This window comes from Trichomonascus vanleenenianus (genome assembly GCF_965637985.1).
Source record: "Trichomonascus vanleenenianus strain CLIB 3782 genome assembly, contig: TRVA0_010S, whole genome shotgun sequence".
In the NCBI taxonomy this organism is placed as follows: Eukaryota; Fungi; Ascomycota; class Dipodascomycetes; order Dipodascales; family Trichomonascaceae; genus Blastobotrys; species Blastobotrys vanleenenianus.
In genome coordinates this window covers 246062-259841 of record NW_027481877.1, presented here as the reverse complement: position 1 = coordinate 259841, position 13780 = coordinate 246062, and the positions used below count along the sequence as shown (strand labels likewise).

The window sequence follows — 13780 nt, the reverse complement described above, 5'->3', positions numbered from 1 at the left end:
ATTTAATCTATCTATGATGATGACTTTGGGCGTCTATTCCAGTTAGTACTCTAGCTTTTTAGGGGTGTTGGACTTACTTGAACAATAGAATATGCGGTTCGGGGGCTAAATTTCCAGGTTAGTATTCTCAATTAATCTCCGATTTCCAGTAGTTTAGCCAATAGGTTAGAAATTCCAAGAGTTTAGAGATCTTCACTAGTTTAGAAATCTCCAGTAGCTTAGAAATCTCCAGTAGTTTAGAAATCTCCGATAGTTTAGAAATCTCCAATAGTTTAGAAATCTCCAATAGTTTAGAAATCTCCAACATATTAGAAATCTCCAATAGCTTGGAAAATTAATCTCTAATGGCTTGGAAATCCCCAATGATTAGTCTCTAATACTTTGGAACATCTCCAATGGTTACTCTCCAATGGTTACTCTCCAATGGTTACTCTCCAATGGTTATTCTCCAATGGTTATTCTCCAATGGTTATTCTCCAATGGTTAATCTCCAATGGTTAATCTCCAAGGGAAACTCCAATGATTAATATCCAATTGTCTGGAAATGTCCAATAGTTTGGGAAAATGTCCAATGGTTTGGGAAATGTCCAATGGATTGACAACTTACCGTGCGTCTCGTAATGCTCCCATCCCAGACTCTGGGTGATCCCAAGCCCTCTCCACTCCTCCTCCATGAGAATCCTCAGCGTGCCAGTCTCGGTATTGAAATACTCTTTTGGGATTGCCTTGAGCATGTTCTTGGGCAATATGACATGTCTACCCCGTCAGCCTCCCCCAACAATCAGCCTACCAAAATCCCAGATACAACAGGCTACATAGAGAATAAATGAACTTACCTATACTCAAACTCGTCGTCCGAATACCTAGATCGGTCAGCCAGAGCGGGGCCAAACTTCGTCGCAGGACTTACCGAGTGGAATAGTGGATCTGATGCAAAAACTCCTCGAGTCGGGCCTTCTCGGCCATGGTCAGTCGTCGCGGGACCTGTCGCTTCTCCATCCTAGCACGGCTTATCGTTCTTTTTCTGTAAACGGTGGTGATGCGTGTACGATGGAGGTGGGTCAAAGTGGGAGCAAAAACGCGTCCCAACGCGACACGCCCAATCACCCAACACGTTATATTACCGCCTCCCCTGGGCCCTGCGTTATGCTTTTCTATAATATACTGGTACCCCAACCCCCTGGGCCACTGCTTCGCGGTGAGTCATAGGAATCAATTGAATGATATTCCGCTGGCTACGAGAGCTCACTCTACCACTAGTACATAATGGGGGGACCAGTCCCCCCAAACCCCCCTGGGGCACCGCTAACGCGGTGGGACTCTCCGCGGAGCTCGAATATTCTCCACAGTAGTAATGGGGGGACCAGTCCCCCCAAACCCCCCTGGGGCGCCGCTTCGCGTTGAGTCGTTTGAACGGTAGATACTAGCAATTCAAGCTATAAGCTTGAGTATGTAAAGAATATGTTGCAACGACAATTGTCGTATCTTCTATCGACGGTACTAACTGGCACTCTGAAAACGTCAATTATAAAGATTCATTTGCCAGTTAATCTCGTAGTATTACCGTTTATGGGAAGTTGTAATGATAGTGACGTATGATTATGAGTATACAATAGATCCTGATACAAATAAGATAAAAAAATGTACAAGCAAATCGAATATAATGTACCCAATTGCCAGAATTAAGTGCATTTAAAGGGTACTACCTCTATCAAGACTACGATATTTCATTGCTAATATTTTAAGTGGTAATACGGATAATGGTACACTGTACTTAATATATATGATCAGAGGCATATAAAAATACGGCAATCTTTCAGAATTTCTACGACAAAGCGGAGCTAAGGGGGGTTTGGGGGGCTAGCCCCCCAAAAAGAGAGAGAGAATGAAACAGTCCGAATAAAAAGAGCATAAAAGAATGACCAAGAAGGAGAATGTATAAATTAGATATGCGTGAGGTCTAGTCGTCGTTAGTCTGGGGTTCCTTTGGCGGGTCTTCGACATTGAGGTGGGAGAGATCGGGGACCTCAATATCAGCCTCGAGGTCGCACACGGTGCGGCAGTTGGGGCACAAAAAGTGCGGGTAGGGCTTGATGATCAAGGGACGGATGCATTTGTAGTGCCACGCGTGGGAGCACGGGGCGATGAAGAGCGCCTGCAGAGGTGATACCGGTAGCAGGCAGATGGCACACTCCTGGAGGTCGCGCGAGGCGACCATGTCGCGCAGATTGTCGAGCGCCTGCACATTGAACTGGTTCGCCTTCTTTTTCCAGCTCTGGTTGAGTTCGAGGTGCACTTTTACGCACTTGTACAGCTCTTCCGAGCCACCACGGTAGTCCATGCCGAACTGGATCACGTCGCCGTCCGATATGGCGTGCGGCTCGGACGGCTGGCCCGCGGGTGAGAGCCGCATGTGGTTAAGGAACGTGCCTGACGACGACTTGACGTCACGCACGTACCACTGGCCCTTATCTACAAAGAATTCGGCATGCGACCGTGACACAACCTTGCTTTTGAACACAATGGGCGTAGACTCGTTGTCGCCTGTCGTTTCGGTGGTGTCCTTGCGGTCCGTATAGCGCCCGACCCGTATTAAAGTGCCATTGCGCGCCTTGCGCTCGACGGGGCCAATATAGAACCCGGGCATCGTCGTCGAGTGATCGACAAACGGCGTCAGCCGGATCGAGTACGGATGTTGCCTGTCTCCCGTGGGCGGCTCTTCCTCGGCGTCACTCGCTTCCGGCTCTGCTTCCGCGTCGTGCGGCTCACCGCTCGGTGCGGCGGCCGTGCGGCTGTCCTCTTCGCTGCGGCTGTGGTTGGTGCTGGACCCGGCAGCCGTGGTGTCGCCACTAAGCTCTTCAACCATGGTCGGCGGGTTCACTAATGTTGCGTAGCCCTGGGTCAGCAAGCTGTGGTGATGGTGGCCCGAAAACTGCGCCATTTCATGGCCGGAAGACTCGTTGGTCGGGGTCATGACCATCTCCTCCGGTTCTGAGGTGGAGTGAGCAGCCTGGGGAATGGCAATGGCCGGTTGGCTGGTGAACGACATGGCCTTTCGCAGGCGGTGAGGCAGCCTCGTACGCTCGTCCGGAGTGTCGTCTGTCGCTGGCTGGGGTGCTTTTGTCGAAAACCGCAAAGGAATAGTCATGGAGAGCTTGCGGGCAAGTCGAGTCGTCACGCTTGCTGCACTATTTAAAGGCTCGGGCTTAAAGTCTTCGGGTGGATGGTCGGGGTTTAAATTACGATTAATATCGCTATGATTACCCGTCCGTTGTTCCACTTCGTCGTCGACTTCGACTTCGTTTTGGTGTTCCTCTTCTAGTAGTGGCAGGAGCTCTTCGGTCGCATCTACGCAGTCTCGCTTCTCGGCTGGACTGCTTGCTCTACCAGTCGCTATGCCGCTTGCCGCTGATAATAAATCGCCTGGTTCTACCAGCTTGGATGTGTTTGTATCGCCCACACCACCACCCGATGCACTGCAGGAGGCTGGTGCTCCATTCTCGCTTGCGCACGCGGGAGGAACCGCCGCCGCGGCTCGTGGTCCCGTGACTTGGGGTCCCGTGACCAACAGCGTGTCGTCAACGTCGGTGGCCGCCGCACTGTCCGATTGAGTGGGCTCCAGTAGTAGCTGGGGGAGTGAGGGCATTGGTGGTGAGGATTTGTGGTTCCTGAACGGATTTTTGAGCTTGAGGGAGGGCATTGAGGTTGCTGGGCGCACGACGCGGTTTTTGAGGTCGGACAGGGACTTGATAGACCTGCGTCGCAGCGATGGTATCGCCGGTTTCGTGGGCGAACTCTGTCGGCGCACTGCCCGATGATAGGAAGGTTCAAGTGACGACGCGGAGGCTGGCACCTGATTTTGGACATGTTCCAGCAGTGGTGGAGGGTAGTATGTGAATGAAGCAAATGCCATGAACATTGTACTATTATTGCTACATGTAGCACCTTTATAGTTAAGTGCGTATATATAGAAAACGTATATATTGAAGATAGACCGTATTATATATATACCGGTATGTTATGGTACCGGCGATTCTTTTGCTGCTGTAGTTGTCCAACCTCCTCTCTTCCCTCGTCCAACTCCTCCTCTCCCCCTACTTTTTAAAAAAATTTTTTTTTCTTTTCTTTACTTACATTCGCGTATGATGATGAGCATGATCGTATATGGGTGTATCATGACTCCTGGTCGATCGGTTAGGGAAGGGGGTATTTAGTCTGCAGCCCTTTAAATAATCCTATCTATGTGATCATCTGCAGTTCTCACGGGGTTTTAAAGTAGTCAGGGCACTACTGTACTACGTAATAGTACGTAGTATTGTTAGTGAATAGCAGAAGCAAAAGTGGAAAACACGTGTATGTTACATAATGGAATATGGACTGTACGGTAGCATTCCATGTGTTGTATACGGTCATGTTGAGATGTCTCAGCCGCAGACTATGCGGCGGACCATCTGTAACGCTACCAGTTCCGTACTACAGCACTGTAAGCTGCTATCAGCATGTAATACTGCTTTATAGACTCAAAAGATAGTCCCAAAAATGTAATAGCAGCCTTGTAGGACTTAGGAATTCGTCGGCTAGTGGAGATAACTACCAACCGTGAACGAACGTACACAACTTGTCTAGGAACTTGTACCTGTGTCAAGAGAGATATAGAGAAAATCCAATTGGAAGAATATATATAAAGTGGAATAGATCCATTGAAGTATACAAGAAAGATGATAGCTCGTAACGATATCAATGAACCCCCGATTGAACTGCCGGCTCAGTATTATTACAAAGAAAAATTTGGTGCCGTCTATGAAAGAACCACTACATACTATCTGCGTAAACTCTTGCGCTCGGATCCGTTGGGTTCCGTACTACAGAAAGCAAATTGCGGAGCTGAAACAGAGCATAATATTCGGCAGGCAGATCTCTTCATATGCAGCTACAGGGGGTCATTACCAACGACCTCGAGACCAGGCGGACGAATGCCAAGCCTAAAGCACCCGGTACCAATCCTGCCACTGTGGCTAGTCACATAATTAGACAGCTCCACTACGTGGCATAAAATTATTTACTATCCATCCATGAGGTACCTTTCTACCATGGGCATAAGATGCACTTGTAGTGGGTAAAAAAAATGGGTAAACTCCAGCACGCGACAAAATATTTCGGTCCGGCGGGGTTGTATAAAAAAAAATTTCAGTCTCAGATCAAGTTTTTTCTTCCTTCTTTACCAGCCATTTTTTAAATATCAATTGGTAAGTTTGATCCTCAATTGGATATGCTTGGCGGTATTATTTTTAATGATGATAATGAGCCGTAATGGCTCTATCTTATAAACCCAGCTCGTCGAAAATTATTATTTACATGAGAAGAAAGTTTATTCTGATCTTTGCAATGTACCAGCCAATCTTTTTCTTTTTACTTATTACTAACTCACGGTTATAGCATGTTTAAAACAAGAGCAATTGTTGTATGTAGGAAACCGAATGGTATTTAAAATAGTTGAAATGCAATGCAAGTATTCATACAAGTAGGGGCTCCTGCCGTAGATTCATCACCTTAAGAAGAACAGATAGCATCTAATAGTTGTGTAAAAGATGAGTATCTATGTGGAACTATCGTACAAAACCCCTAGGATTTAACATCGTTGAGAGCTGTCAGGATCTTCCATTAACGCTTAAATACGTTACTACAGTACCTTTACTACTGCTATGTATATACGTGTGCCACGGGCTATCAGTTAGACAACGGTGCTACCTATGAGAGTTCCCCGCCCTCTTTGAACCCACAAATCAGAGCCTTCTCCTATTAAATCCACAAATCAGAGCCCTACCCTATTGAACCCGCGGAGCATCAAAGATCCGGGAGAATACAAGCAATGTGGAAGTCGGCTGTGCGATGGATCCGGGCGGGGTCGTAGACGTTTGGTGATAACCCGAGACGGTGTCCCGCTCAAGCAGACGGAGTATTAAAAGTCCGCCCCGTTGCACGAAAGATTAGGTTTCCGAAACAGGGAAACATTATGAGTAGGATTATTCCGGCCAATATGTCGTGTTGACTGTGTATTGTAATTTCTCCGCATATGTATAATATGTATAGCCTTGGAGAAAAAGACGGATAATCTGGATGGCGCACTAGAGCGCTTTTTGACGAGCGCCGCATGAGCCGCATGATACCGTAGTTGCCGCTTTCTCCCATACATGAAAGAACTTACATAGGTACATATTATCTGGCTGCTCATATATACTAAAAGCGTAGACGTAGTCTTATTAGTCCATCGAAGAACGAGTTGGTCGACAGTACCGGTGGTATCGCATACCAGATACTTAGATGCCGCTAATACACGTGCACCCAATTGTCAAAAAACCTAACCCCAATGATGGACCTCAAATGCATCTACGTTAAATCTTCCGCAAATCACCTCCAATAAAGTACATATGTACAATCTAAGCCCTTCATTGGAAACGGGGAAAAGGACGCGAAAAACCGAGGCTAGCTGTCCGATGCGTCCGACACGGCATGGAGTGGAGAAGTGCATACATGCTGTCTGGGGTAATACGTATACTCGGGCCCCGGGATGAATAAATAGTCCGAGATGGACCTTAAATATATCAAGCGGGTAGCTCGATTTTTCCTCAGTCTTTGACCAGCTGAATCTCAAAGATCGAAATTAACCAATCCATCAAACGAGGGTTGAACTGAAGTAGCATAGAAATGACCCAGACCATGGAAAAGCAGCTGTTGACCTTCGACGTCGACGAAGTCCTCTCCAAGATGACCTTGGAGCAGAAGGTTTCCCTTCTCGCCGGAAAGGACTTCTGGAGCACCCAGGAGATCCCTGAGTTGGGGATTCCCTCCATGAGAGTCTCTGACGGTCCAAACGGTCTGCGAGGCAACCAGTTCTTCCGAAGCACTCCGGCTGCCTGCCTGCCTTGTGGTACCGCAATGGGCGCAACCTTCGATCCAGAGCTTATTAACAAGGCTGGCGAGGTTCTAGCTGTCGAGGCTAAGGCCAAGGGCATCCATGTCGTACTGGGGCCTACTGCCAACATCCAGCGAAGTCCATTGGGCGGCCGGGGCTTTGAGTCCTTCGCCGAAGATCCGTACCTTTCTGGAACCATTGCCTCGGCAGTTATCAACGGTATGCAGAAGGAGGGTATTCATGCGACTATGAAGCACTTTGTCTGCAATGACCAAGAGGACGAGCGACGTGGTTACAATGCCATTGTCTCCGATCGAGCGTTCCGAGAGGTCTACATGATGCCATTCCAGCTGGCCATGCGAGACGCTATGCCGCGATGCATCATGACCTGTTACAACAAAGTCAATGGCACCCACGCCAGTCAGAACTTGAAGCTGATTAAGGAAATCCTTCGAGATGAGTGGAAGTTTGACGGCTTGGTTATGTCCGACTGGTTCGGTACTTACTCGACTGAAGCCGCCATCAAGGCCGGTCTTAACCTTGAGATGCCAGGCCCAACCATTTACCGAGGCGATCTTCTCAAGAATGCTGTCCTCTGCCGAACGGTCCTGGAGACTGATGTGGACGATAACGCCCGATGGGTTCTTAATGCCATCAAGCGAGCATACAACGAATCGGGTGTCCCAGAGGACCGCAAAGAGGCCGAGCACGACACCAAAGAGACTCGACAGGCCCTCCGGGAGATTGCCGATAACACTATTGTTTTGCTCAAGAACGAGAACAACATCTTGCCACTGCCAAAGAACAAGAAGACTGCCATCATTGGTCCTAATGCTAAGATTGCGGCATACTCCGGTGGTGGTTCGGCTCACTTGAATGCTTACTATACCGTAACTCCGTATGAGGGCGTCAAGGCCAAGGTCGAAGACGTTCAGTATGCTCTTGGTCTCGACACTTCCAAGAACCTGCCTCTCTTGGGCGAGCATCTCACAACCAAGGATGACAACAAGGGCTTCCATATGCGCACCTACGATGGCCCAAGATCAGACAAGGACAGAAAACTTGTTGAAGAAGACGTCCTAACCGCCTCGTCCATGTTCCTGGCGGATTACAGCCCAGATATTGGCGACAAGGATATTTTCTATATCGACTTCGAAGGCTACTTCGAGCCGGAATCTGATGGCGACTACGAATTTGGCCTCATTGTCTGTGGCTCTGGGCAATTGTTCGTTGACGATAAGCTCGTCGTGGATAATACTACCAACCAGCGACGAGGCGAATCCTTCATGGGAATCTCTACCGTCGAGGAAAAAGGCACCATCTCCCTCAAGAAGGGTCAGAAGTACAAGATCAGCTGCTATTATGGCAGTGGCAGGACATCCACTTTGCCTGACAGTGATATCCCGGGAGGCCTCGGTGGTGCTTGCCAGTTTGGCTTCCGAAAGGTCCAGAGTATCGAGGAGACTCTTGCCGAGGCTGAGAGAGTCGCCAAAGAGGTCGATCAGGTTATTCTTTCGGTTGGTCTTACCAAGGAGTACGAGAGCGAGGGCTATGATCGAACTCACATGGATCTCCCAGAGAATGTGGATAAGCTAGTGGACGTTGTTACCAAGGCCAATCCTAACACCGTGGTCGTCCTTCAGAGCGGCACCCCAGTCTCCCTACCATGGATTGAGAAGGTCCCAGCCCTCGTACAGGCCTGGTACGGTGGTAACGAAACCGGTAACGCCATTGCAGATGTTGTCTTCGGCGATGTTAACCCAAGTGGTAAGCTGCCATTGACTTATCCAAAGCGAGTTGAGGACAACCCAGCCTATCTTACTTTCACCTCTGAGAATGGCGAGGTTATTTATGGAGAGAATGTCCACGTTGGCTACCGATATTACGAGGCCACCAAGCTAGAGCCGCTGTTCCCATTCGGCTTCGGTCTTTCTTACACCGACTTCATCTACGGCCAGGTTTCTGCTAAGCAGGATGGTGATAACATCACCTTCTCTGTTGAAGTAACCAATAAGGGCAAGATCGCTGGCAAGGAGGCTGTTCAGTTTTATGTTTCCCAGAAAAATCCAAGCATTCTACGGCCAGTCAAGGAACTCAAGGCTTACGCCAAGGTTGACCTTGCTCCAGGCGAGACTAAGGTTGCGACTGCTACTATCCCATTGAAGTATGCTACTTCCTACTGGGACACCAGCAAGGATAAGTGGATCTCTGAGAAGGATGTTTACACTGTCCATGCTGCTTCCAACTGTGCCGCTGTCCACTCTACTGCTGAATTCGAGACTGAGAAGACTTTCTACTGGAAGGGTGTATAAACTGATTGGAAGCACTTTTTCTGTAAATGGAATTCCACTGCCATCATCGGAGCTTTGGTGTAAGTTATTAGAATATCATAATATGTACAAATCATTTCCTTTGGGCACCGGCCTTAAATAATATCACGTCACCATCTTCAACTTCGTAATCCTTGCCCTTCGACTGGACTTTTCCCTTCGATTTTAGCTCAGCTTCGTCGCCTGCCGCTTCAACGACATCATCATACTTCATCACTTGTGCCTGAACAAATGTCTTTTGGAAATCATTATGGATGACTCCTGCAGCCTCTGGCGCTCGAGTGCCTTTTCGAATCGTCCATTCTCTGACTTCCTTCACACCGCAAGTAAAGTAGCTGATGAGGCCAAGGCTCTTTCTCAGCTCGACAATCGCTTCGGGAAGGGCGCTCTTAGTTTCAAGGATCTCCATTTCAACGCTTCTCTCCTCGGGATCCAAGTCTATTAGCCGCGCCTCCATGGCAATGCTAATGGGCAATACCTTATCACCAGGCGAGTTCTCGTTAATCCATTCCCTAATATCACGCATTTGTTGCGTGTCGGTGTTTCCAACCAAATAGTCATCTTCGCTGATATTCGCTAGGTAAACGCTAGGTTTAGCAGTAAGAAGCGACATTGAGTTAATAACCTCGACTTCCTTGTTGCTCCAGTCACCGTCGATAACTCTTTTCCCGCTTTCCAGGTGGGCAAGAACCTTCTCTGCTGTTACCAACTCATCCTTAAACGCCTTCTGCTGGGCAGCGGGTACCCGCTTCATGCTTCTCTGTGCCAACTCGATAGCTTTGGATGCGAATTCCATATCCTTGAGTGCCAGCTCGTCAAATATAATCTGCAGATCGCGTGTCGCGTCAACATTTCCTTCTATGTGAATGATTTCGGGGTCCTCAAACGCCCTAACAACCTGGAAAAGGCCATCGACGGAACGAATATGGCTTAAGAATGCATTACCGAGACCATCACCCTTGGAAGCTCCTTTTGTCAGCCCGGCAATATCAAACACTGTCAGGGTAGCCGGAGTGCTGCCTGTTGGCTTGTATAACTCGCACAGTTTATCGAATCGAGCGCTGGGTACTATGACTTTTGCTTCCTCCGGATCAATGGTTGCAAATGGATAATTCGCTGGGTTTCCCAGTTTCGAGGCAGTTAAGGCTTGGAAGAAAGTGCTCTTCCCGACATTGGCTAGCCCAACAATACCGCCTTTGAGATTATTGCTCGGTCGCCCCAGTTGAACTGTCGCCTCCTCAACGACCTTGCCCTTTTTCTTGGGACCGAGTCTCCGGGCGCAGGTGCTAAACCGGGCCACTCTACTGAACATCTTTAACTTTGTCGATCCTCGTCCCCGATCATGTTTTGAAATTTTGTGGTCCAACGGTGGTGCGGCTCTGAGACACTGCTCCATTTCATATTACACTCCTGGGGGGACCAGTCCCCCCAGACCCCCCTGTGGGCTCCGCTACGCGGAGGGATCGCTGGTCTCGGCATTCTCGTGTATCGACTCGAAGCCCCCTCCGCGCAGCGGGGCTCCAGGGGGGTCTGGGGGGACTGGTCCCCCCAGGAAAGCTCAGCGCGGCGTGATTGAACCCGCTACGGGGATAGGCTGGAAAAGTTAATACAGGGATACAATAAGGAAATGACTTATATAGAGGATTAAGCAGTACTGTAGTACATCCGAGATGTGAAGGATCTGTCCAATTATGCAGTGTAAACGGCAGATTCAGCGCCCTCAGTGAGCACGCCAGCACTCTTAAGGATGGCTACGGTCTTTTCTACAATCACTGGCTTGTCAATGACCGAAACATTGTCGACAAAAGTGACAGTAGCGAGCCAGGCCCGGGCATCTTCTGCAGAGTAGTCAAGATTGGTGGAAATGTACTCCACAGTCTCATCCTGGTGAGCTCGGAAGTACGCAATTCCCTCGTTGACAGCCTTAAAGAAGTTGTCCAAGTCGTCTCGCTGGTTTGCAATGACCGAAGTGGAAGCAGTGATGACCCAGGATGGCCAAGGAGTGTAGATCTGGCCAATCTTCTTCAATTCGCCATTGTCGTAGTACTTCTTAGTGGTGAAGTGCTCCCACATGAACGCATCGGTGGGGTTGACTCCGCTGGCATGGTTGACACCAGCCCGCAATGTCTTGAAGTCGTTCTGAACCTCAAATTTGAAGTCGCTTGGCCAGTTCTTCTCCTGGGACAGAACAAATGGCATCACGTAGGAGCCGCTACCAATTCGGCTAATGCCAATGGTCTTGCTCTTGATGTCCTCTACGGACTGGATATCCTCCCGCTTGCTGCCGGTGCTGATGGCCCAGCCTAAAAATGAGTTAGTCCCTCCCTCTTCACGAGCCACTACGAATACCTACACAATGGCGACTGGACGTAGGTTCCAATGAGCTTGAACCAGTCGGAGCCCTTGCCAATACCCGCAACAAATCCTTCGGTCAGGCCAATGGCGGCATCAATGGTGCCATCCTTGAGGCTCTGGATCAAGTGGCCGGTACCGGAGGGGTATGGAAGGAACTCTACTTGGACTCCGTGCTTTTCGTAGTATCCCTGCTGCTTGGCAAAGAACAATGGAGTCGAGAAGTGCTCTGGAACGTAGCCGACTTTGATCATTTTTGACGGGTTGTGGGTGAGTTTTGCTCGGTGAGTCGTTTGACTTTATGTCGGCGAATAGCCGTTTCGGCCTCCGGACTACATACCACCAACTACAAGTACTATCATGGTAACTATTTGCAGGTCAATTGAAGCTATAGAGTGTTTCTTGGGGGGACCAGTCCCCCCAACCCCCCCTGGGGCTCCGCTACGCGGAGTTATTGTAGCGATTGGAACACAGAAAGTTAATTGAAATTGTTGATATACGCTTGATATGACTTCGATTGCGAAGTTAAAGGGGTCCGGAGTGCAAGCATAGCGCCATAGCCTTACAATTAAATCTTTTATCTGATTTAACTAACTTTACGGTGCTTAACAAATACCATAGAGTAGGTACTATAGGGGCTAGGATTGATGGAAACTGCCGATTTGTTAAAAAAGAGAATACATAAAAAGTTATATCGAGATTTACCAGAAACCTTGAAAACATGATGCCAGTAGTCCTTTACGAAATGATCAAATGTAGAGAATACCTATGGTATCTTGACCAAAAATTGATTAGTTGAGAATATTGAATATAGAACTCTTTGTACCAACTATTCTAATCTCTATGAAGAAGCTAAGGAAGATCACTAGCAGAATAACACAAATCTACAGCGTCTAGCCAACAAATTCTTTCCAAACTCAGCATGTACACCCACGATTTCCGGAATTAAAATAACGTAAAAGCAGATAATATCTCCTCAGCTGTACCTGAAGAACATAAACTGTATCTTTTTCAAGTACGGAGGCTTGGCTTTCTCCTGGGGCTCTGCCCCAGACCCCGTAATTGGGGGGCTAGCCCCCCAAACCCCCCCTAGTACACCATCTCTACAGGCCCCTCCGCGAAGCGGAGCTACGGGGGGTCTGGGGGGCTGGCCCCCCAGGATGATCAACTAGCAGGCGTTTCTGATCTATTTATCACGGAGGGAGTTGTAATGTTCACCGAGTCCGTAACTATGCTTATAATAAACGAGCCTTAGCTCTGGATTGGGCGCGTCAGTGTTGACCTTATGCGGCGATCTGCCACTGAACAGCACTGATATTGGGCAATTGTAGATATTCGACAGCGCCAGGATCTCCATATCGCCGCCCCATATCGCAGTAGACTCCAGCTCCTTGCAGTATGGCTCTATTTCTTTCATGGTCAGCGTCTCCTCATCAAACAGGAACGGCGCAAAATCGTTAGGGTTCTCTCGGATATGCCCCGCAGCCTCAGACCGCAGCTCCTGCACAGATCTGGAAAGGCTATGCCGCTGTTGAAGCTGGTCCGCTATTGATGCAAAAAGACAATGCCCGTCTGGGACGATATCATACTGTACGAGATTCTGCATATCGCATATCTTTGTGATGTTTTCCAGCTCGATCTTACGCAAATCAGGCTGGAGTTCTGCCTCAGCTGCCGCCTGCTCTCTTATTTTGTCGATCTCCTGCTGTCTCTTGGCCAATTTCTCTTTTCTTCGGTTTCTCTTTGGCTTGACAGAGTCTTCTTCTATTGGCTGAGACTCGTCGGCTTTAGGTTCTTCCTTTGCCGCTTGAATGTCCAGTGCAAGCTGAGCAAGGAGCTTAGCAGCATCGTCTTCTTCTTCTTCTGGCTCTTGTTCGCCATTTACTTCATTTGCCGACTCAGCTGGTTGACCGTCTAGCGATTTGAGCTCATCAGCATGGCGCCGCTTAAGATCGGCCTCCATCTCTTCAATTTTCTTCATAACGCCCTTTCGTGTCTTCTTAGTCGCCTGTTTCTTCATGCCAGTTGTCGTCGCAATAAGGTCCTTGGCCTCCTTACGGTGTCTGGCCAGCATTTGCTCCTCGGACTCGGTCATCTCGCTGGTTGGTGGTGGTAAAGTGGTCGCGCGGCGGAAGTACCGTGAAGGTGAAATTTTGAAATTTTTTGGAGGTTTCACACCACCACC

At 48.7% G+C, this 13780-nt stretch overlaps 6 protein-coding genes across 6 annotated transcripts; 1 reads left to right on the top strand and 5 right to left on the bottom strand.

Annotated features, from left to right (window-relative positions):
* Nucleotides 1–11: 11 nt before the first annotated feature.
* On the bottom strand, nt 12–999 carry CKS1 (cyclin-dependent protein kinase regulatory subunit CKS1; the record flags this gene model as incomplete). The annotated part of the gene is made up of 5 exons (XM_076683750.1): nt 12–33; nt 78–105; nt 608–756; nt 837–863; nt 911–999. 5 exons carry the CDS (start codon nt 997–999, stop codon nt 12–14), a joined length of 315 nt encoding a protein of 104 aa, XP_076542094.1.
* A 961-nt stretch (nt 1000–1960) lies between these two features.
* Nucleotides 1961–3919, bottom strand: TRVA0_010S02542 (uncharacterized protein; the record flags this gene model as incomplete). The annotated part of the gene is made up of 1 exon (XM_076683749.1): nt 1961–3919. The coding sequence occupies one exon, from the start codon at nt 3917–3919 to the stop codon at nt 1961–1963; it is 1959 nt and encodes a 652-aa protein (XP_076542093.1).
* A 2786-nt stretch (nt 3920–6705) lies between these two features.
* On the top strand, nt 6706–9225 carry TRVA0_010S02520 (beta-glucosidase H; the record flags this gene model as incomplete). Its single annotated transcript, XM_076683748.1, has 1 exon — nt 6706–9225. The coding sequence occupies one exon, from the start codon at nt 6706–6708 to the stop codon at nt 9223–9225; it is 2520 nt and encodes an 839-aa protein (XP_076542092.1).
* A 91-nt stretch (nt 9226–9316) lies between these two features.
* Nucleotides 9317–10555, bottom strand: OLA1 (obg-like ATPase 1; the record flags this gene model as incomplete). Its single annotated transcript, XM_076683747.1, has 1 exon — nt 9317–10555. One exon carries the CDS (start codon nt 10553–10555, stop codon nt 9317–9319), a length of 1239 nt encoding a protein of 412 aa, XP_076542091.1.
* Nucleotides 10556–10932: 377 nt separating this feature from the next.
* On the bottom strand, nt 10933–11849 carry TRVA0_010S02476 (substrate-binding domain-containing protein; the record flags this gene model as incomplete). Its single annotated transcript, XM_076683746.1, has 2 exons — nt 10933–11546; nt 11597–11849. The coding sequence occupies 2 exons, from the start codon at nt 11847–11849 to the stop codon at nt 10933–10935; spliced, it is 867 nt and encodes a 288-aa protein (XP_076542090.1).
* Nucleotides 11850–12781: 932 nt separating this feature from the next.
* Nucleotides 12782–13690, bottom strand: OTU2 (deubiquitinase OTU2; the record flags this gene model as incomplete). The annotated part of the gene is made up of 1 exon (XM_076683745.1): nt 12782–13690. The coding sequence occupies one exon, from the start codon at nt 13688–13690 to the stop codon at nt 12782–12784; it is 909 nt and encodes a 302-aa protein (XP_076542089.1).
* Between the last annotated feature and the right edge of the window lie 90 nt (nt 13691–13780).